We start from the raw sequence: 22,564 nt of genomic DNA, 5'->3' as shown, positions 1-22,564 counted from the left end.
TTTAAAACTTTAATATCTCTGTGTTATTGGTTACTGTAATAAATGTATGATATTAGGCTTGTATGTTAGCAAGCAGAAGGACTTCCGTTACACAGTTGGACTTCCCCCCACCCCATGGGGCTCCTAAATCTGTTCTGGGGGTTCCCCCAACCTTCTAGAGCAGGTTTTGGGATAGCATGGGACAGAAGTCCTGTTGCACAAGTGGAAGTAATTGAACTCCCACATTTTTTAGTTGAATATCATCCTTCTGGTATTGCATCTAACTGCATTCCTATGGGAGCCAGCACTTTCTGAAGTGCTGTGTGATGCCTTAAAAATCCTATCCGTACACACACATACCCATAACAAGATCTATGTCTCTTAGAAGAGAAGGTAAAATTTTGTGGCAAGAGATATAAAAATATTAATAGTTTTTTTAAACAATAGACTTGAACCAATGGAACCCTGTAGTAAATCCTTCTTTTCGTGCTGAAAAGAGGGAGCTCATGCACTCCTTGTTCTCACAGTGAGCTGTCACTTTTGATAAAATGTGAGGCTGTTTCAGAACGAAATATTCTGTTTTGGAAAGCAATTCCCTTTTCTGAAGGAATTGGGCTCCTTAAGCCTGAGGCAATATTTTTAATAAGAATCCTCTCTTGACCCTCACCCTTTCACCCGCTAGCCAGCACCTAGTATTTCACCAGGAAATCTGCTTGCTCCCCTTTGCAGCATGCTTTCCTTATTTCAGTTTTCTGCTCTGGTGGAGGAAACCTATGTTATGATCTCCAACCCCCTTCAGGATTTATGAAGCTAGATGAAGCGTTGTCATGTCACATTACATGGCGAAGTATTTTGGATGTGTTAAAACGCTACATAACCCTGCGTGGGATGACAGGACACAATATTTCCTATTGCAAGTGATATTGGTAGCATCTGTGGAATTGCTTTATCTTTCTGGATATGCATGGATTTTAAGATGGTCACTGCAACCTGCTAATATGGATGAGTTTATGTTTCAAAATTCATTCTTCCCATTTGGCAAACCAGCTGCATGGGTGTACTCTTCAGCATCTACCTTCTGTGTGTGGGGATGGGGCAGAACTGTTTTGGCACAAGGCTTCCCAAGACTTTTCAGTCTATAAGTGTCCCTTCACTACATTTCTACCTAGAAGGTGTTTCTTTCATGTTGGATTAAGAAGTCATGTCTCTGCAGATCATAAAAAGATTTAAATTTATGTATGTGGGGGCCTGACACTTTTCTACTTTGATAAAGAAACTATGCAGCTGGACAACAAATTAACTTCCTTGCATGGAATTTTAAGTCAGGGTATCCAATGTGGTGTTCCCAATATGCTTTTGGCTCCAGCCCCCATCAGCCTCAGCCAGCATGGCCAATGGTCAGGGAAGGAGGAAGTTGTAGTCCAACAACATCTGGAGGGCATTATAATTATAATTTATTAAAATTGTATACCACCTGTAGATCTCAGGGTGGTTCACAACATAAAACGCAATATAAAAACACAAAAGGTAAAGGTAAAGGTACCCCTGTCCGTACGGGCCAGTCTTGACAGACTCTGGGGTTGTGCGCCCATCTCACTTAAGAGGCCAGGGGCCAGCGCTGTCCGGAGACACTTCCGGGTCACGTGGCCAGCGTGACATCGCTGCTCTGGCGAGCCAGAGCCGCACACGGAAACGCCGTTTACCTTCCCGCTGGTAAGCGGTCCCTATTTATCTACTTGCACCCGGAGGTGCTTTCGAACTGCTAGGTTGGCAGGCGCTGGGACCGAGCAGCGGGAGCGCACCCCGCCACAGGGATTCGAACCGCCGACCTTTCGATCGGCAAGCCCTAGGCGCTGAGGCTTTAACCCACAGCGCCACCTGCGCACAAAATACATGATAAAAACAAGAACAAGAAACACAAACCAATGAACCCCACCCCTCCTCCTCCCACAAACCCATTTAAAAGGGAAATAAGATGTTAATCAGCCAAAGGCCTGGTTGGGTACTCTTGCATAGTTAATGTGTTTCAGGATGCCCCTGTGGTCCTTAGTTATAATGTCATAGACATGGGGTTTTTTCCTGGTTTTTTGTGGTAGGTTGGAACGGCCCCTAAGAGCCCCCCAAACCCAATCACTTGCACTGATGTGAATTTAGCAGTTACCAGGAATAAATGAGATACACAGAAGTAGGGAACGTTTTCTTTTCAGGGTCTTTAGTACAATATTATGTATTTTACCTGCTGTGTCCATGGTTTGCCGTCCAGGCTGCTGACTGTTGATGTTATAATATGCCAGCAGTCAAGCTGCTAAAGCAACGAATGCAAAGCACGTGCCAGAAAGAGAGATGAAAGATGTTCTTTCTTTTAACAGATTATCTGGATTGTCCACTATTTATACTATGTACTGTTCCTTTCCAGCTGGAAACTGCCCTCCCCCATTTGTTTCACATCTCAGCTTGAATCCTTCATAATGTACTCCAAGCCAATTACATTGTTTTGTGCTAGGAGTCAGATGGTCAGAAATGTTGTTTCTCTGTGAAATCTCAATATACTCAGTGTCCCCGTCCCCGTCCCCCCGCCACCCCACTTTCCCACTGCTTTTGAAATTCTTCCTACAACTTGTGTTTCCAGAATGCCAGCAATGCCAAAATGTGAGTTGGATCAGGCCGTTCTTGAGTTCCATTTGCTTTGAGCCGTCGAGACTGGTTAAGCATCTGGCATGTGTCTTTTTGAAGAACGCTGGTTTCTCTAGCCTCTTCTCTCTCCCTTTGGATCTTATTGGTTCCTGTACCAGCAAATAGGAGACAGAAGCCACTTCCAAGCTGTCACTCTTGCGGGGAATGGCCATAGCTCAATGGTAGGACATCTGCTTTGTATGGAGGAAGACCAGGTAGAAATGGGAATGTTCCTTTCCAAGACCCCAGACTGCTGCTGCCGGACAATGAAGACAACATTGAGCTGGACTGACCAACATATAATGACCCCCTAGCTGTAAACCAGCAAATTTAGATTGTGGAATTAAAGTGGTTGTGGTGCTCTTGTGCAGCAAACCTGCTTCCAACCCCCCTGGAATTTTCATGATAAGAAAAGTGATTGCGGCATGTAACTTGCACACAAATAAAGCAGCATGAAGTCTCAATAAATAACAGTGTTGTAAAATATTCATGCAGATTTTGTGCACCTGTATCAGGATGAAAGCTCAATTAACTGGCTGTCTGGAAGAGCCCTGGGATGAAGCTATTGTATTTTAATATTTTGTTGGATATAAATCATCATCATCATCTCAGCAATGGCTGCAATAGCACAACTGAAGTCTATTGCAATGGCCCTCCCCTTAAAGCTATCCAGGGAAGTTTCACTACAGGCAGAGTTGGCATTCTGCGGTGGATGCAGCAGACGCCACTGCCAGAAGACCCAGTGCAGTTCAGTGCAGTGCAGGAGAAGCTGAGATACACGAGGCCTGGTGGTGACTGGGCAGTGTTTTAATAGCACCTTGATTATGCAAGAGCACACAGAGGCCTTGTTACAAATCTCAGGGTTTATCATTAATATAACCTGGTCATTCCTAAATTACTGGATCAAAGATTAAAGTTGAATTCTAAATATTTATAACGGTTTTCCTATTGCCCAACCATTTTTATTTGTTTGTGCTGTGCAGGAGGAAGTCTTGCAAATGAATTTCTGATCGATGAAGAGCTATATATTAGATGGCTGCAGATTGTGACTTTTCTTCCTGTGATGTCTTTCCGTACTCCACCATGGGTCTGTTGTGATGACTGGGTAGGTATATCAACTACCACTGGTATACTAATGATAATATTCTGCTCTCTTGGTTCCCGAATTCTCTCCCTAAGTTCTTACTAATATTTTTTATCTCCACAATGTCTCATTTTGGATGATTCACCACCACCAAAGTTTAAGGTGGATTAAACAGTATACTCTGTATGTCTTCTCTGAAATCATCACTTCCATCTTCCTTGACACATCATCAGTACTCTTATCCAGGACTGGCCCAAGGCATTTTGCTGCCTGAGGTGAAGGACAAGATGGTCCATTTCACATACAGAAGCTAACTGGACCAGCAGTTGAATCTTAATCTAACACTGGTGGTAGGACAGGGTGCTCTGTCACATCTGAGATAGCAAGTTAGCTTATGGGGGCCAGGACATGCCATGTAGCATATATAGCTCTGTCCTCTAACATAGGGGCTTAGGAGGAGCAGCAAGGTGGCAGTAATTGCTGCCTCTCCACCCAACATCTGCTACCTAGGGAAGTTGCTTCACTATGCCCAAAGATAGGGCTGGCTGTGAGCTTCAGTTTTGCACATGGGGTGTGGGTGTGGGTTATGGAGAAAGAGAGGGGAGAGAAATTTGCCTCTGTGTTGTTCGTTAGCAAAAGATTCTGATGCCACATCTTGTAATATTTTTCTTCATAACACTGCCAACATTTGCTATTTCTGATTTCATAGAAACTCTGGTTCAAGTTCTTGTACTTTCTTGCCTCAGCTATCACCAGGGCTTTCTTATACCTCATCTTAAATTCTTATTTCAGCCCTAAACTCTGCTGCATACCTTGCTCATGGCATTCTACCATTCACAGTTGTCTTTTTTTGCTTCTCTTAATCAGTTCAAATTACCCCCTCCTCCTAGTTGCTTCATGCTGTGTGCCCCATCTCTCCTTTCTAATTCCCCTTTCACATTCTTTCTCCCACTATTAATTCTGCTTATACTAATCTTCTTATCTTAGTCCTTTAGCTATGCTCTCTTAGTCCTTTAGCTATGTTCTAGAGCTCAGCTGAAACTTCAAAGAAGGCAGTTTTCTGAAAAAAGAAGGCCACATAGAATTTGCTCTAAATATTCTATACCAATTTGTTTGCGGTTGCTGCCATTTTCCTCCTCTCAACACAATGCTGGCTACAGGAGTAGTGGTAGTAAAGACTAGCATGATAAGAGACTGAAGAGATGATTTTCATCCAAGCTCAAGGATGAGAGATTTAGATAGGCTGGGATTACAATACCACTAAATTAATATTTTCTTGGCTACTCTGGGTTGGATTCACCTAGGCATCCCTGTCAGGAGAAGACCTGTGCAAGGACTTTTGCTTATACCACACAGCTCCCCCTCTCCCTTCCCTGTACACACTCTGAAATTGGCTCAGTCTGGAGAACCTCCATTACAGCACACAGTGTGGGGGAGGGTGGAATCCCAGTTGTGGAAGCTGCAATGCTTGTGCAGATGGAATGATTAAAAGAGTGTGACATTGAATTCCACCCTCTGTATCTACTCCCTTTGGGAGAACATAAATCAAACTAAAATACCTGCTTCTCTATTGTCTTTTCCACAGTGTATTAAAATAATATGCTGAACTTCCTTTCTTTCAGGTCCTGAATCTCACCAGGCACTATGTTCAGACACATCAGAGTTTTGTGGTGCCTCTTGTTGAAAAATACAGCAAGGAGTGGCTCTCTGTAGGATACCCTATTTTTCGACCTGTATGGTGGCTCAGCCCCACTGAGTCCATTACCTTTACAATCAGTGATGAATTTCTCATAGGAGATGAGGTAAGAAATAAATTTTACTCCAGCATGTTTTGGATCAGGAAGGGCATCTCAGGGACTGAATATTTTCTATAACGCATTTGGATTTATATTAGAGTACTGAACATTTCAGCTCTCTACAGGTTTTGAAAATTCATGTAAAGTTACGAAGGTAAAATAGAATACTTGATGATAGAAAACCCTCATAAATTAAAATTGGCAGAAAACATTTATTAAAGCTAGAATTCTGAAAACATGGAAGAATTAACTTTGCTGAGGAGGAATCAGCATGACTTCTGTAAATGGAATTCTTGCCTCACTAAACTTTTGGAACGAGACACATTTAGACTGTCCAGTCAAAATGTAAAATCATACAATGATAGTGATGGAAGGGACCTTGAACATCACCTGCCCAACTTCTTGCTCTGTGTAGGAAAACAGAGACATATGTGATGCAGTGGACATTATATATTTGTGTGTGTGTGTGTGTGTGTGTGTGTGTGTGTGTGTGTGTTTGCCTCTATATCATCTTCCTCCCAAATGACTCCTACAAAATGTTACCAGAAGGTTCCAACATTAAAGCATTAAAAACAGAAAAGAGACTAAGAATAAAAGTGTATTACTAACAATGGATGAAAATCACCCATGAGGTCTTCCAATGATCTGTGTTGGGATCCATGCTGTTTAACTTAATCATGAAGGACTCAGAGTCAGAGGTGAACAAAAGTGTAGAAGATGACACAAAACTACTCAGGATGGTGAAAACCCAAGCAGTGTGTGAAAGCTTTCTTCTAACTGAGCAAATAGTTAGATTCTATGATTCTATAAGAGCTGTTCAACAGTGGAATTTGCTGCCAAGGAGTGTGGTGGAGTCTCCTTCTTTGGAGGTCTTTAAGCAGAGGCTTGACAACCATATGTCAGGAGTGCTCTGATGGTGTTTCCTGCTTGGCAGGGGGTTGGACTCGATGGCCCTTGTGGTCTCTTCCAACTCTATGATTCTATGAAATAGGCAGTAGAATGGGCGATGTGATTTAGTGCAAGGAGGTCCAAAGTGATGCTTGCTGGGACATGAAAATCCTAATATATGAAGTCTAACTTGGCTGTGACTATTCAGGAAGGGGATCTTGGAGTCAGAATGGAAAGTTCATGAAGAACAGAAGCTCACATAGTGGCAGTGTGTGGGGAAACATAAATCCCATGTTAGCTTTATGTTTGATCCTGTAAAAAAAATAATCCCTATCACAATGCTGTTACATAAATTGGTGGAATGCCTGTATTTCGCTCCAAATGAATACTACGGAACAGGAGAAAGATGCAGAGCAGGTTAGTAAATATTTAAGAGGTTGGAGTACTCACCGCATGAGGAGAGTCTAAAAATTTTGTATGTGGATATTTTTAAGTTTACAAAAAGTCAAGGAGGACATGATTGAGATGTACTTATTATATTGAAAGAGGTGGGGGGAGGGGAGAGCCAACCAAGAGCCAAATTTTGATTTAAGGTTTATTTGGCCCATTAACTTCTTATGCTTGGAAAAATAGAATGGATCTAAATGGTTTCTACATGTCCAGACATCTGGCAATTTTAGCACCAGTACATTAAGTGGGGTGAGGAGTGGCTAACTTCTTCATGTTCAGGGTCTGATGTATTTTCCAGACAATGAGCGGGATGCTGATGGTATAAAACATATGCTAATGCAATTTTTTTTTGTTGCAAAATTTTACTTCTGTGTCAAGTCTGCCTGGCAAGCCAGATAAAACTGCTTCAGGGTCTGGATCTGGCCTGGCAGCAGCCCATTATCCATCATGAGGGCAGAGCTGCAAACTGGATTCCTCACAGGAATGCGACTGTGATGGACATCAGAAATGGAGGAGAGAGAGGAATATATGATCAGTTGAGCAGCTCCGAAGGTTATAGCATGATTTCCTTATAAAGGTGCAGGTATCTGACTTGTTTAAGGTAGCATCCTCAGAATCTTCTCATAACCTAAAACACAGGGTCTCCACCAATGGTCCCTGACTAAGTATTCCAGAATATCCTCCCAGTACTCCCTAGCTATAACTTGCTATAGAAAACAACACTTTCTCCCTGACTTTGGCCTGTCAGATATCCACTCCCATCCCCGGCACACACAATAGTCTGTTTTGCATGGTGCAGTAAGCCCAAACTATGGCTTACAAGGACTGCAAAAAATGTGCATGCTCCTGGAGAATGTCTGATGGGTCAAACTTTGGCTTAGCTCAATGCAGCAGGAAAAAGGGCCAGGGAAGAGCAACTGATTCTCAATTTAACAACTAGCTACCTAATTCTCACTTCCAGAAATGATGTGTGAATTGAAGTTGGCACTACTCCAAATTTTGCAATGCAGTTTTCCAATCAATGTGTAAAATAATTAAAAATAAATGCATATATTGGGGGAGGTGTGCATAAAAATGTGTATATTCATAAAAATAACACAGCAATGCATTAAATCAGGGGAAACGACGTGCAAAAATGTGTGTATTAAATGAAATTGCAGACAAAAATGTGTTTATTAGGAAAAATTCACACTAAAAAGTTGATGAATCTTCATGTGGGTTAAAAAAAAGAAATTTGAAAATTAGATGCAGAAAGTGGAGAACTGAATTTAAGATTTGAAAAAAATGAGCAACAGAGAGAAACAAAAATGCGACAGATTCATGCATCCTTCTGTGTAGTTTGACTCTCCCTGTCATATGAACCAGGCCACTGTGACCTCCTTACTAGGTCAACTATTAGGTCAGAGAAGTAAATAGCACTTTTAAAACTTTCCCTTTCAAGGCCGCCTCTTTCCAGCCACTACCTCACATTTATCATTCCTCGCTGGTTTCCCACCATTGCCTTCCCTTTGGCAGAGGGTTCACCGGAGTGATTGTGATTTATGTGACATTTTCCACAGCCTCACAAAAGCCCAGCAACATCAGTATTTCAACCGGCAGGTTTACAATGCTTTTAGCAAAGCAAGCAAATGCCTACAGTACCAGAGTGAAATATGGGGCTTTCCATTCAGTGACATTCTAGATCTCACTTTCACTTCTCTCATTTCCTCTCACGCTTCTTTCCATCTCCACCCCCCTCCCCCTTCTATGGCTCCTACTACTGTCATCCTGGAAAATCCATCACCCATCTGTTGGTTTACTTTAGAGTCTTCTACAATAGACTGGGAAAACCTGTTGGACGTAGCTTTTTCTGTGTGGCTAGTTATGCAGGAGGTGATGTTTTATGGGGCATTCTTAGTTGATCAACTTGATTTATTATAGCATGAATGGCTGCATCTCCAGTGAAGCTTCTGGTTGTTGTTGTTGTTGTTGTTGTTTGCTAACATGGAAAAAAAACAACTTTCACAAAACTGAGGAAATGAGGATACTATAAGAACATGTGTTCTGCTGATACAATAATCACAGATTACAGTGGCAGGCTTTAGAATCTACTTGATAAAGTTCTACATTGGTGACTGCCCATAGATTATATCCAAAGGTTCACCTGTTGATTCATATGACACTTTTCAATAAAAACATGCTGAATCACACATTATTCCTGAATCACTGAATCATGGTCTGCCCCGCCCCCCATAAATAAGTGAGGTGGTATAGTATAGGGATTCAATACTACAGTCTTTTCTTCAATGGACTGAAACCCTTTGGAGATCAATAGCAGTTAGAGGTCCATTCTGTGAAGACCACTTTCCATATCAACTCTGTTGTTTGGGTAACAATCTAAGCACATGTCTCCATTGATTCTGTTGAAGCATGATTAGTTTCTCCTTGGCTGCTTGTGAAAAGGAACTCTGGATTACATTGATGGAAGTTTAGGAATGATGGGTCGCAAACAGACCCTGGCCCAAAGAACCACTGAAACTGGCTGGGGTCACACCATTGTAAGCATTGTAAGCTCAGTAAGCTAATTCTTCATGTTGCTCTCTTGGTGACGGTGGCATATGGGTGTAGCCAGGAATTTTGTTGGGGGGGGGGCAACCAAAGTTGTTGAGCTTCCCCATTGAAGCCTGAAGTCTGTAGCTATCCAGGTGAGCCACAAGAGGTGGTTGAGAGGGGTATATGTTAGAAGAGGAAGGAGACATCCTTTCAAATATTATTGTTTGGGTATGCATTGAAAGCACCACATACATAGCAAAGCCATTGGATTGTAGCAATCATCTTGACTTTGCATTGGTCATAATGAAACCCTATAACCTGCCCTGTATCCTAGAAATGTAGGACAGTGACCATAGCTCAGAAGGTCTGCGGTTCCATCCCTGGCATCATGTCCTCTGCCTCAGACCCTCAAAAGTCACTGCCAGTCAGAAGAGCAGACAACACTGGGCTAGATGGGCAAGCAGTCTGACTTGGTGTAAGTTCCTATATGAGACTGGAGGAAAAGAATGCAAATAAAGAACTATAAAATGCTGGCCCCCTTTTTGTCCACTATAAAATTTAAATAACTATCTCCTCCATATGTATGTCTTTACATGTTGGAGAAGAATCTTCCACCGCTCTAGGAATACACACCTCCTTTTGTCTATGATGCCATTGACTTGGGCAAAAGGAGACATGGATGGTGGTACTAGCTGTCCACACCTAGAAGCATCTTGAAACAAGAAAGACTGTTTATGAGATTGATTTCTATGAGATGTTCATGCCAATGATGCCTCCAAGTATTTCAGATCTTGTTTGTCTAGATTAATAAGACAATTGGGTGCTCCGTTAATGTTATAATCAATTAGCATTAACAAGCAACTGGAAATAAATTAAAGAGCAGTTAGCATTCTAATTCCCTTTGCTGTTAGCATTTCAAATACAGCCAATATCTAATTAAATCTTTTGAAGCACTTTCCTATTTGCTGAACTTATGATTAATGTAAAGACTTAAATATTTCTCCCAGATCAAGGCAACGACACATTGATCTTTAGTGTCTTTAGTTCTAAGGCTGGTGCATGGTAGGATCTAAAGTGTTGCCTTTAATCATATTAAGAAGACTCTCACTGAGGGCTCATTAAGCGCTCAAAGGGCAATGGAGTTTTCTGTGCATTTGAGGCCTTCTAAAATTTACAGTGACTGTTTTAAGAAGAGCAGTAGTTGCCTCATCGCAATCTTTTTGATCAATATTTCTGCTTTGATGCTTTAAATTGTCTCGATTACTACTGTATTAGAGAATGTACAGGGTTAGGATAGTCTTTCCTCCTGTACTGTCCAAAGTAAAATGTGAACCTCATCCCAGTGTGATCCTTGACCTTCCGCCCTTTAAAATGTTAAGATGTAAGATGATTGAAAATCCCTGCATTTACAAGGGAGAAAGGTCCAAGACAAAAATGGGGGTAGGACTGACATCATGTGGATACTCCTACAAGCCCCAAATACAGTGGCCACTTCTGCAAATGGCAACTCATGGGAGCAGCCGAATGGTGTGAAAAATGTAGGCAACCTAATATCTTCTGTGAAGTAAAAAATCACAAGTGAGTGGAACGATGAGTGTGTCTGGATGTGCTTAGTCTTCTTAGACAATGTTATTTATAGAACTTGGAATGTTTTTAGTGGGTATGATACACAATTCTCTCTCGTGGGCCTGCATGTTTCTCATTGTATTCTGATTCACATAATTGAAAACGGCTTTTGCCTGATTGTGACAAGTTCCATACACCTTGAAGCAGACTATGTAGACGTGCAAGTAATCAGAACACTTGCTCTCACAGACAAATGGACTTTGGGCTGACAGCGAGGGTTTAGGAACAGCTAGTTACCAATTAAGCCTTGTGGCAGATGGTTGCTCAGCCACCATTGTGTGAAACGCACAATGACCTTGCTACAAGTCCAAGGGCTATTTTCAGTCATCTGATCTTCCTAATCAAACTTTGATCTTCCTAGGCAAGGCACTCTTTGGTGCTGGTTGGGAACATCTGAAGATGACATCAGTTTCACTATCAGGTGTTCTGCTTTGAGTCTAGTTGATCCAGCCAGGTGAACAAAGAAGCAAGGCTGCAATGAGGCAGAATGGCAGTGCCTTCTTAAATGGTACGGTGCTACCTTGGTTCTCTAACTTAATTGGTTCCGGAAGTCTGTTCCAAAACCAAAGCGTTCCAAAACCAAGGCACACATTCCCATAGAAAGTAATGCAAAACGGATTAATCCGTTCTAGACTTTTAAAAACAACCCCTAAAAATAGCGATTTAACATGAATTTTACTATCTAACAAGACCATTGATCCATAAAATGAAAGCAATAATCAATGTTCTGTACTATAAAATAAATAAGACAGTATTGTAGATGATAAAAATTAAAATTAATTTTTTCCTTACCTGTGCTGATGATAGTCACTGTTTGGATGGGGGGCTTTTATCCATTTCCACAGTCACACAATCAAACAACCAATCAGTCATAAAACAAAAAACAAGCCACAGTCACAAAAATGAAAAAGCCACACAAACAAAAACTCAAAAAATTTAGCAAAAACAAAAGCACCAAATATCACCTCAGAACACTGTAATCAGAAACGGAAGGCTTTAATTACGATAGGGGGAGGGGACTTAAATTAGCTGTGCAAGGGTAAAAATGGGAGGAAAAAAGCCTTAATTTCGATGGGGGGAGGACTTAAATAAGCTGCGCAAGGGTAAAAACGGCAGGAAAAAAACTTAATAACTATGCGGGGGACTCAAATGAGCTGCGCAACAGTGAAAACGGAAGCTCAGGAGCACATTCGGCTTCCGAGGCAAAGTTCGAAAACCGAAACACCTACTTCCGGGTTTGCAGTGTTCAGGTTCCGTGTTGTTCTGGAACTAAGCTGTTTGAAAACCGAGGTACCACTGTACTTGCCTTATGCTTGTGTCCTTGTGATCTTTAAATATTAGTAGTAAAACACAGAGGCCGCAGAAAGGGAACAAATCAAGTATGTCAGAAAGCTGTCATCTCCTTTGCATCTGTACATGGAAATTCTGTGAGTGAAAGAAATATAATACCCTTGTGGAATGGAGACATTAGTATAAACATTTATATTGACTTCATATTTTACTACCTTTGTTTATGGTTATAAACTCAGGAATAGGTGGCCTTTTCTGGTTATATTGGGGCTAGTTAATATATTCTTCTGTGTCAGAATCCATTCCAAGTCAGGTCTGCACTCCAGAACCCCACTGCCTCATCTGATTCAGTTAAGTGAAACAGACACTCATGACCTGTCCTTAATTCCATAAGGTGAACTGCAGCTCCAGAAGGGTAATAGTGTCAGCATCAATTACAGGTTTCTTATCTGTTGCATAGAGGCCTAGGGCAAATGTCCTAGCATCGCTATACCAAGATCCTTGTTCTTGGAAGTAGGTACATTTTATTGGAGGTGAAATGGAAATCATGGCCATTTGTAAAAAGCCATTACACTTTCCAAAATGAAAGGCTCAGAGCTTTGACATATATCAAGTCCTGAGACCTTGATGCTTTTATATTGATTTCAGTGGATGTATTCAGCTTGCGACAAATAAAGGTGGCCATTTCCCCAGTTTTGAACTAGATGTGATGGTGGCAGGACCTAGCTATGAGTCTTCCTGACTCCTTCTAAATTGGTGTCTGGGTCAATTTAAAGCATGGCATCAGTGGGGGAATTAAATATCCCCATCTATGCTTTTCCAGGTGAATTTGAAATGTGTTTTCCTCTTAGCTAGTGTTCCTTTTAGCCATGGAGGTCCACTAGGAGAAAAATCAAGGGGTTTCAGAGAAAAGGCATAGGCAGCAAAAAATGACATTTTCCCACTTTAAATCTGCTTCACACTTCATAGAAATGGAGCAGCAGATCCATTTCTGTAAACAAGGCAGGCCATCATTCCACTAGTTTGGCCCTTGCATTTTAAAAAGAACATAAATTCAATTTCATGGCAAACATTATTTGTAAAATGCAGCCTATGGTAAGCTGACAAGTGGAATCTGCACTTATAAGATATCATCATATATCTCCTCCCAGAAAATCACCTAAATGGGGCAGCGGGGGGAATCTCTAAAATTGAATCGGACAGTTTCCAATGCAGAAATATGGCCTGCATTAACAAGAAGAGATCTTTTCTTACGATACAGCTAATGCAAAACTAAAGATTGGACTAAGAACATCAGGCCTTTCTGCTGAGCGGCTGGGATCCAAATTTGTGATAAAAGTTCAGTTCTGAAAATACAACGTAATGTGTTTGCAACTCCTGGCATTCCAGTTAAAATAAGTATGGGCTCAGACTCAAGTCCGTCACTCATAAAGAATTGTTCATGAATTTGGAAAGAACCATTGTGTTCTAATGATGAACATTTGTGCACTCTAATTCCTTAGAACTTAGCGTTTTAAAACAAACCAAAAAAAGGCTGCCCTCATCTTCCTGGAACCTCTCTTTAGATCAGTCTTTGCCCAGTTTGCATCAGTCTTGGAATTGTTTTAAAGACATTCGTAACATCTTTTCAAAATTTTTTAATCGTTTTATCACTTGTTCTTTGCCGCCCTTGGATCTTTTGGGAAGAAGGGTGGGATTTTAATAAATGGCGTCAAAGCAAATTTTATTAATTTCACCGTTATGATACAAAGTCATTATCAGAACAGGTAATAGTGTGCTGGTTTCAAGTGAGCTTTACTTTATCAGTGGGGCGACGGCCACCCTGTAGCCAAGGCGGGTGGCACCCCGGTCCCGGGAAGCCCTGCGCAGGATCGTAGGAGGGGCTGAGCGGAAATTATCAGTGTTCTGACTACATACTCTAAGGGCAAAGCTACAGCCCTGGTAGAGCACATGCTTCACATCCATTAGATCCGAGGTTCAATGCCTCATGCTTCCAGATAGGGCGGGCAGGCAGTGTCTACACAACTGAGCTTGATGGACTAATGGTCTGAGTATAAAGAAGTCTTCTATGTTCCAATGCCTCTAACTTTCCTTTTTCAATTCAGGTCCTTGTTGCCCCAATAACAGAACAAGGGCAACGTCAAAGAGATATTTACCTGCCCAGAGAAGGTCAGAAGTGGAAGGACATCAACACGGCCCAGGTGTTTGATGGAGGGACCTTCATCAGGAACTATTCAGTCTCTCTCATGGATGTGCCTGTTTTCGTTAAGACTTTCTAGATTCCAAATCTGACTCAGATCTCAGAAGGTTTCCCTGTATGTCGGAGAAAGATTGCCAACAAGAGCATCCATGTTGACAAGGAAGTTCTCTCTTTTTCTGAAAAGTGTTTCCAGTCCACTGCAACGTTTCCAGGATCTGTATATTGAAAGAACTATTAAATGTGTGCATTTAAAATAGACTTGACTCCCCACTGTCTGTTTTCCAAAAATTATAAAGTTCTCCAAGGGCTTCTGGTAGGACTACAGCAACTGCTACAATTTTGTACCTTGAACCCCCACGCCTGTTCTCCTCTTTGCAGAATCAGTTGAAACACCCAGTTTGCAGGGCGGGGGGTGGTGCGTAGGATGATGGGGCTTAGGATGATGGGGAACCTCAGGCCTTGGACTCAAATGTGGTCCTCCAGGCCTTTCTATCTGGCTCTCAGAACATTCTACAGGCCACACCCCTCACTGGCCAGGCTTTTCACCTTCCTTGAGTGCTTTTGCCTGGCTGGAATGTGTCCCTGAGCTCTGATAATGCTTCTCACTTGGCTGGATGGAGGACAGAGAGGGGTATGTGAGCTTCCTGTACAAAAGTTTACATTTGTGACTCCACTCACATTTGCCTCTGGCTCTGCCCCCTGCTGGCTTGTGGTCCTCAGAAGGTTGCTCAGAGGGAATACAGCCATTGAGGCTGCAAAGGGTACCCCACCAACTTAGTCTTCCCCCCTGCCCCACCAGCAGATTGCTGTTTGTGATGAAATCCCATGGCAAAATGCAGTCTCTTTTCCAAGACGGATTTGATCGTTTAGGATTTTTCCATAAATGTCTCCAAAATTTGGTTGTGAAAGGAGAACGAACTTTGCAAATTAGGAGAGGAATTCAAGGCTGCCTATCTTTGGAGCAAAAGGAAAAGGAGGGCAATTGCCTTTGTGGGGATGCCTTTAAAAAAAGTTATGGGGGGGGGGGAGCAAAGGGTTGTTCTCATCATTTCATGAACCTTTCAGCATTTTTCTTTTTAGACGTTCTTTCAAGATTGTGTGCTCCCCTTCTCCAGTGACAGAACATACATCTCCCATTATTTACTTTTGTTTTGAAAGCTATCGGCTGACTATTTCTCCCTTTCTCCACTCAAAACAAACAAAACAAACAACCACTGGTGCTGGATTGGAACTTGTTCTAAGAAAGCAGTAAAAATAAAATGTTTTATTTCATCTGTAAATCCTGTGAGGGATTAGCTGTCTAAGATGAGCATTCCATCAATATGAGTTTGAAAAAGTGATGTGATTTTTTTGGTGAAAAGTTTTGTTTTTTTAACTGAGATGCACGTCACCTTGGGTGTTTTTATGAGGCAAAAGGGTGATGAATAAACTTAATAATTCTGACTTACATGAATCAATGCACCTTGCTGCTTCCAAGACCCAAAGAGCAAAAGATCTAGAAAGCCACAGCCAAAATTATTCCTTTTCATGTTCAAGAGCCATCAAAGCACCTTTCTCTTGCGGCTGATTCAAGTATCAGAAACATTAGCACAAGTGGAAGGTTGGTGTTGCTGATGAGAGACTTCAGATGACCTTCCAACGCATGTTTTCATACAACACATGGGTCTGACAGAAATATTCTTAAGGTGCAATCTTATCCCCTCCATGGGAGCTGCCTCTGACTAGACATGTAAAGGATTGTGCAAAAATTCTAAACCGTACAATTGTAGACTTCCCACAGCAACTATCACACTTTGCCCACCAACCTCTTTTTAAGCAGAGGTTGGCTGGCCATCTGTCAGGGATGCTTCAGCTGAGATTCCTGCATCATGGGTAATTGGACTAAATGACATTCAAGGTCCCTTCCAACTCTACAATTCTATGATTCTACCACTTCAGCAGTGGTACAAACTAGGCCCTCAGGGTGTGGGGGAAACACCTTCTCTGTGATGCAGTGTAAATAAAGCAATATAAATTACAGGGGGTGGGCACAGTTTAAAAACAAGAAACCCACATTTCAAGCTCTAGCCTCAGAAGAAGAAACTTACATTAAAGACAGAGGCATCAAGTTATCAACAAAACATCTCTCAGAAGTAGAATCTATAAGCTTAAACAATGACATTGACAAACCAGCATTCTCGCTTTTGCCCTGTTTTAGTTGCATTGGGTGTCCTCATAGCTCCTTTGCTTAGGCAGCTTATGGATGAAAGCCTCAATTGCTGCCTTTTGCTCTTCTCATACCCAACCTTTATCCCTTGCACAATTTCATTTTCTTTTCTCCAGGGGCCTTCTTTCAGTCCTGTTAACAAATGTTGTGTAGTGGAGACATCTAGTGGAGAAATATTTCTTAGGGCTCCACTTTTCATCCCTTTCCCCTTCATCTATAATTCCTCATGTTGTAAGAGTTCTTTTTTTGCAGAGGTTTATCTATTTGTTTACATTGTAAAATAAACGGAAGAAGTATAGCATCAAGGCAACTAACTGCTTATGTAGTGCAGTCCCATACATGTTTATTCAGCAGTAAATCTCACTGGGTCAAGTAGACTCACTAACCTAGTAAGTCTGTTTAGATTTGCAGCAGTCTTATTCAAATGACGTGTTTTCCTAAAAACTAGTTGTCACACACTAAAGAATGACAGGCTAAATAAATAATGTCTATTTATCACCACAGATTAAAAGACCTAAAGCAGCCCTTTGTAAAATGTGTTCCTTGTTCCTTTTTATATTATTTGTTGTTTCTAGATTGTTAGCTGCCTTGGACTTTTGAGGAAATGGATCTTTAAATAAGCACATAATAGCAGATCATAACAAACACCCGCAAATCTGTCCACCTAGAGCAGGAGTTGATCTATTGCCAGCGGAGAGGAGCCATCTTGGAAAGCTCCACTTGTTGGGCTCCAGCTTCTATAACTCCCTGCCAGCATGGCCAGTGGTCAAGGATGATATGGGTTGTGGTCCAATGACATGTGGAGGGCCACAAGCTTCCCATTTCTGCCATAATGGGCCCATTGCCTTTCAACAGGGGTGGCTAACCTGTGGCCTTCCAGATGTGGCTGGTTTACAACTCCCATAATCCCTCACCACTGACCATGCTGGCTTGGGCTATTGGAAGCCTTGAGTCCAACAACATCTAGAGGGGCACATGTTTACCAGCTTGCCCTACAGTAACATCAGAAATTAGCACCCAGGTCACAGTGTAGTGAAAACATGGCAAGGCATTTATGAAACACAGTTACGGCCTATAAACATCCAAGTCTTCCAACCAATTAGCCCCAGAATACAGCCTAAGGACGATATCAGACAAAGCTGGTATGCTTTAGATCTGAGCAAGATAAAATTACTCTGGCAGACCTTTGTTGAATACCCCTGCCTAGTCTATTATCATAGTTTTTCTACTGCCTCACTTCGGATTGAAATTTCCTGCCATTGCTGCTGCAGTTTCTACTCCACTTTCCAGCCCTGGTTACGATATTAAAAATACTACATTGTAATGTGAAACTCCAATGGGCACTACAGCTAAGTTCAATTGGCTATCAAGGCCATGCCACATGGCTGTGCACACCCTTACATGGAAACAAGGATCAGGGATATAATATGTGGCTCCCCACCCCCTGCCCCCAATTCCTGCAGATGATTTCCAACTGGCTTGGCTATCGTAAACAGCAGAGAAAACACAGTGTGTCAGCTACAATGGGGCAGGGTCCAAAGTCAAAACAGACAACAGACAAGAAAATCCAGGAACTTGGGAGAGAGGAGGAAAAATAATGTGGGGGAGATGGAATTTGACAGTGGGGTGATGTTTGGAATGGGAAGGCAACAATCTAAGGGAAATGGGACTTTCTGATCCTCCAAAATGCCTACGGTCACCCCCAGGAGCCATTAAAAATAAAATAAAAGATGGGTCTGCATTAATCCACATCAAAATCCAGGCTTGATTTTGACACGGTAGCTAAGAGAGAATTAACACTGCTATGGTGTAATTGTTGTTTTTAAAATTATTTATTAAGTTTCAGTATAAACAAAATTACAATACAAACTCATAGTTGAGGGGGAAAGGCAGAAAATAGATACATATAAATAAGAGGATTGGAAAAACACACTAATGTAGAAAACAGAGAACAGGGATAAGGAAAGGAAGTACAAGTTATTTGCAAATGTCATACATGACAGGTTATTTATTTTTGTCACTATTGCACCCTCACTAATATACATGTTTTTACAATAGGTAGCTAGCCCAAGACCCCACCTACAGTTTCCAATCTTATTTAAGAGATGGCAAGCATTCCAAATACTGGCTGCCCTGCCTGGAACAGTTTGGATAACCTCATTTATGTACAAAACAAAGCTTTGCCAGACACTTGAGGAATTATCTTTGCTTAATTTGTCCCCTACTCAACCACATTTCCCCATAATTAAGAGAACACACAACTGTCTACATCAGGCCCCTTTCAGATGTTTCCAGTTTCCCGCTATAAACCTTCCTGCCACTGCAGTAAGCCTGTGCTGAATTAGACCTTTGTCTTGACAGTCCTCCTGGTTTGTGAATGCTTCTGGTCTCTTTCCAAAGGTCCACTGGGTCTCTTGGCACATTTGGAGAAAGGCTTTAGCTGTTCTGGTGCCAGAGTGGGAAGCTGGAAGACAAGAAGCTGGAAGACAATAGGGCTCTTGCACCTTTGAGAATCTTGCTGAAGAGGGAATTTCAGCAAGTGTAGCTTGTCAGAACAATTTCACACAACCATCTTAGGCATGGGAGCCTATTTCCTTGTGCATCAGGCTAATTTAAATGAGGCATAGGAATATCATTGCATCCTTTTGGAGGAGAGCATGCCCGGGAAAGCTTAAGGCAGCCCAGAAATGTCTCCAGAACACAAAGACTCAGCCCACATCTGCAGACAAAATCACCAGTGTTCTGGAGATCTAATACATGCATGGCAAAGCCTAGGATCCCTTCCAAAATCTATTGAGGCATCTAGGCTAGAGTACAGATTTGATACTGGACTCTGAAATCCACTGCAGAGTTTCTGATGGGTTTTGGCAGAGAGACTGCACCCACCAACCCACCCACCCACAAGATTTGTCAAAACTATCATTCCCATCCCTATTTTTAGCCCTCCTCCCTTTTTTGTTTGATAATTTTGGGGCAATTAAACACACAGCCATTTAAAGTCAGTAAAAGTTACTTCACGTTGCTTCTTAACGAAACATCTGCTTAGAGGACTGGGTAGTTTTATAGCATGAAATTATGTGCATTGCAGCACAGCACTTCAGTTGATATGACATGATGTTTAAGCAAAAATCAAACAGCCATATTCTAAAAATAAACAGAGCTTTTACTCTTTGCAGACAAGAGCCTGAGTTTATGCCAGCCCTCTGACTTTCACCAGCATAAATGGCACTTTATCTAAATGTGCAGCTGATCATGCTTATGTGCAAAATAAGCAAACATCTTAGTTCTGCTTCCCCAGTTTTAAGAGTATTTGCCTCATTAGGCCATGCGAAGAGACTGAGTGGAATGCAGAACTCTTTTAAGTATCAGATGCTTGTTTTTGATATGCTGCTGTCTCACAATAGGGAAGATTTTGTGCAGCTGTAAACAAAGATGTTACTAAGCTACATTCCAGTGCAATAGCGTACTGGCACAAAGATTAGAGAAAAGCAGTACCGTATGCATCTCCAGCTAGAAGGATACCCTTGTTAAGACAGAACTGGTCCACAGTTGCTCTGCTCCAGGATTCCTCAGCATGAAGTATCTCGCAAGAACCAAGTTAAGGGTGCGTGCTATGATTTAGGGACTATCCCTTTATCGAATCTGATTTCAAGCTCTCCGGGCTGAATATTAAAATGATGCCCATTCTTCAGGCAATGGGTCTTCAGCTCAGAGCATTGTAATTCCATATTCGCTCAGTCCCCTGGGATTTGCCAGGGCTTTCATTGCCCCACAACTAATCCATCCATTAACAACTAGCCATAGTTTTAGCCTGCAGCTCAGCCTCTGCACTTTTGGCTGCTCGCTCCAGTGAAGATTTTAAGAGTGCCATTCTCTGCATGTGTTCAACAGGGCATTCTCCTAGGTAAGTGTGCATTGGCTGCAGTGCTTGCTGTTCTTTTTCATTCTTTTGTATATTTTGTATTATAATGGAATTATTGTTTTGTTTTGATGTTATAGGTTTGTTTGTTTTTTTAAATCATTTTGTGTTTTGTTTTCCTATGCTCTACCCCACCCTAGGACCCTCTGGTGAAGGGTAGGCAAGAAATGAAACAATGAGGATAATGATATATATTTTTTGCATTGTAAGTCATCTCAAGATGTTTTTGAACTAATCCTCTAGCAAACGAAAGAAATACTCTAAGCCTTACACTTGCTTATTCAAAGTATGTCTCCTTGATCTTAATGGAATTTATTCTCTAGTGACTGAGGTTAGGTTTGCAGTCTTAGTGAGTTACTTAGTGCCACAGATCTCGGGCTGTGCCTGCCCTGTGGAAAGCCCTTCCATCAGATGTCAAACAGATAAACAACTATATGATTTTAAAAATACATTTGATTTTTTTTTTTATAATATTTATTAAAAAATTTTAAAACAATAAAAAGCATACATTATAACATAGTATTTTCCAATATCCACATTTCATTCTCATCCTAGGACTTCCTCACACCTCTTGTTCCTGCATTCTAAACTCATAAATTTTGCTGGCAAATTATTAAGATGATTCCATTCATATAATATAATTTCCCAAGATTAAATCTCAAATTTTGGAATTTAAAATCACTCTTTTAGAGATTTAATTATAAAATACTATTTAACCAAAATTTATCTTTTCTTCTATTACACTTAAATTTGTATTCTTTATAACTAATTTGTTGAAGCCATATTATTACTAATCTTACATCTTTCTTAACATTCATACAATTTACAATATTTTTGTAGATAGTCCTTAAATTTCTTCCAGTCCTCCTCCACCAGTTCTTCTCCCAGGTGTCGAATTCTGCCCGTCATCTCCGCCAGTTCCATATAGTCCATCAGTTGCATCTGCCATTCTTCCAGTGTGGGCAAATCTTGGGTTTTCCAGCATTTAGCGATAAGTATCCTTGCTGCTGTCGTAGCATACATAAAAAAAAGTTCGATCCTTCTTTTGCACACTCTGGCCGACAATGCCCAAGAGAAAGGCCTCTGGTTTCTTAGGGAAGGTATACTTAAATACCTTTTTCAACTCATTATATATCATTTCCCAGAAAACCTTCACCCTAGGGCAAGTCCACCAGAGGTGAAAGACAGTTCCTTCAGCTTCTTTACACTTCCAACATTTATTGTCAGATAAATGGTATATCTTTGCAAGCTTGACTGGAGTCATGTACCACCTATATATCATTTTCATAATATTTTCTTTCAAGGCATTACATGCCGTAAATCTCAAACCTGTGGCCCATAACTTTTCCCAGTCAGCACCCTATGTCCTGTGCCTGATTTTAAAAATACATTTGAATGCAGCCCTGTACAGGGAAGTTTTTGATGTTTGATGTTTTATTGTGTTTTTAATGTGGCTGAGGCAACCTAGTCAGATGAGTGGCTTCTCATTATTATTATTATTATTATTATTATTATTATTACTACTAGTAGTAGTACTACTACCCTGTTTTGGGAAATGCAAATTTGGTTAACTTTGCCTTTAAATGCAAACTAAATTGAGTTACTCTGCCATCCCTATTAATGCAAATTTGGTTCATATAAGGCACAGCCAGGCCTGCTGGGTGACACAGTTACCTCACAAGAATGGAGAGTGTAGTCAAAACACACCACCACTATCCTGCTTATACATACAGTGGTACCTCGGGTTACAGACGCTTCAGGTTACAGACTCCGCTAACCCAGAAATAGTATCTCGGGTTAAGAACTTTGCTTCAGGATAAGAACAGAAATCATGCAGCAGCGGCGCGGTGGCAGCGGGAGGCCCCATTAGCTAAAGTGGTACCTCAGGTTAAGAACAGTTTCAGGTTAAGAACGGACCTCC

At 41.3% G+C, this 22,564-nt stretch overlaps 1 protein-coding gene across 5 annotated transcripts in view; it reads left to right on the top strand.

Moving 5' to 3' along the window:
* Positions 1–14,774, top strand: part of LOC307224493 (SITS-binding protein-like) — a 35,621-nt gene extending 20,847 nt beyond the window's left edge. For all 5 annotated transcript variants that reach the window (XM_079991292.1, XM_079991291.1, XM_079991290.1 and 2 more), the window contains 3 exons: positions 3,636–3,757; positions 5,359–5,538; positions 14,424–14,774. In XM_079991292.1, coding sequence (XP_079847418.1) covers positions 3,636–3,757; positions 5,359–5,538; positions 14,424–14,597 — 476 coding nt within the window. In that variant the 3' untranslated portion in view covers positions 14,598–14,774. The remainder of the gene's footprint in view (positions 1–3,635; positions 3,758–5,358; positions 5,539–14,423) is intronic.
* Positions 14,775–22,564: the final 7,790 nt, after the last annotated feature.

This window comes from Podarcis cretensis, assembly GCF_951804945.1.
Source record: "Podarcis cretensis genome assembly, chromosome: 1".
In the NCBI taxonomy this organism is placed as follows: Eukaryota; Metazoa; Chordata; class Lepidosauria; order Squamata; family Lacertidae; genus Podarcis; species Podarcis cretensis.
Note: the sequence above shows the minus strand (reverse complement) of the source record. Positions and strands in the feature narration are given on the sequence as shown.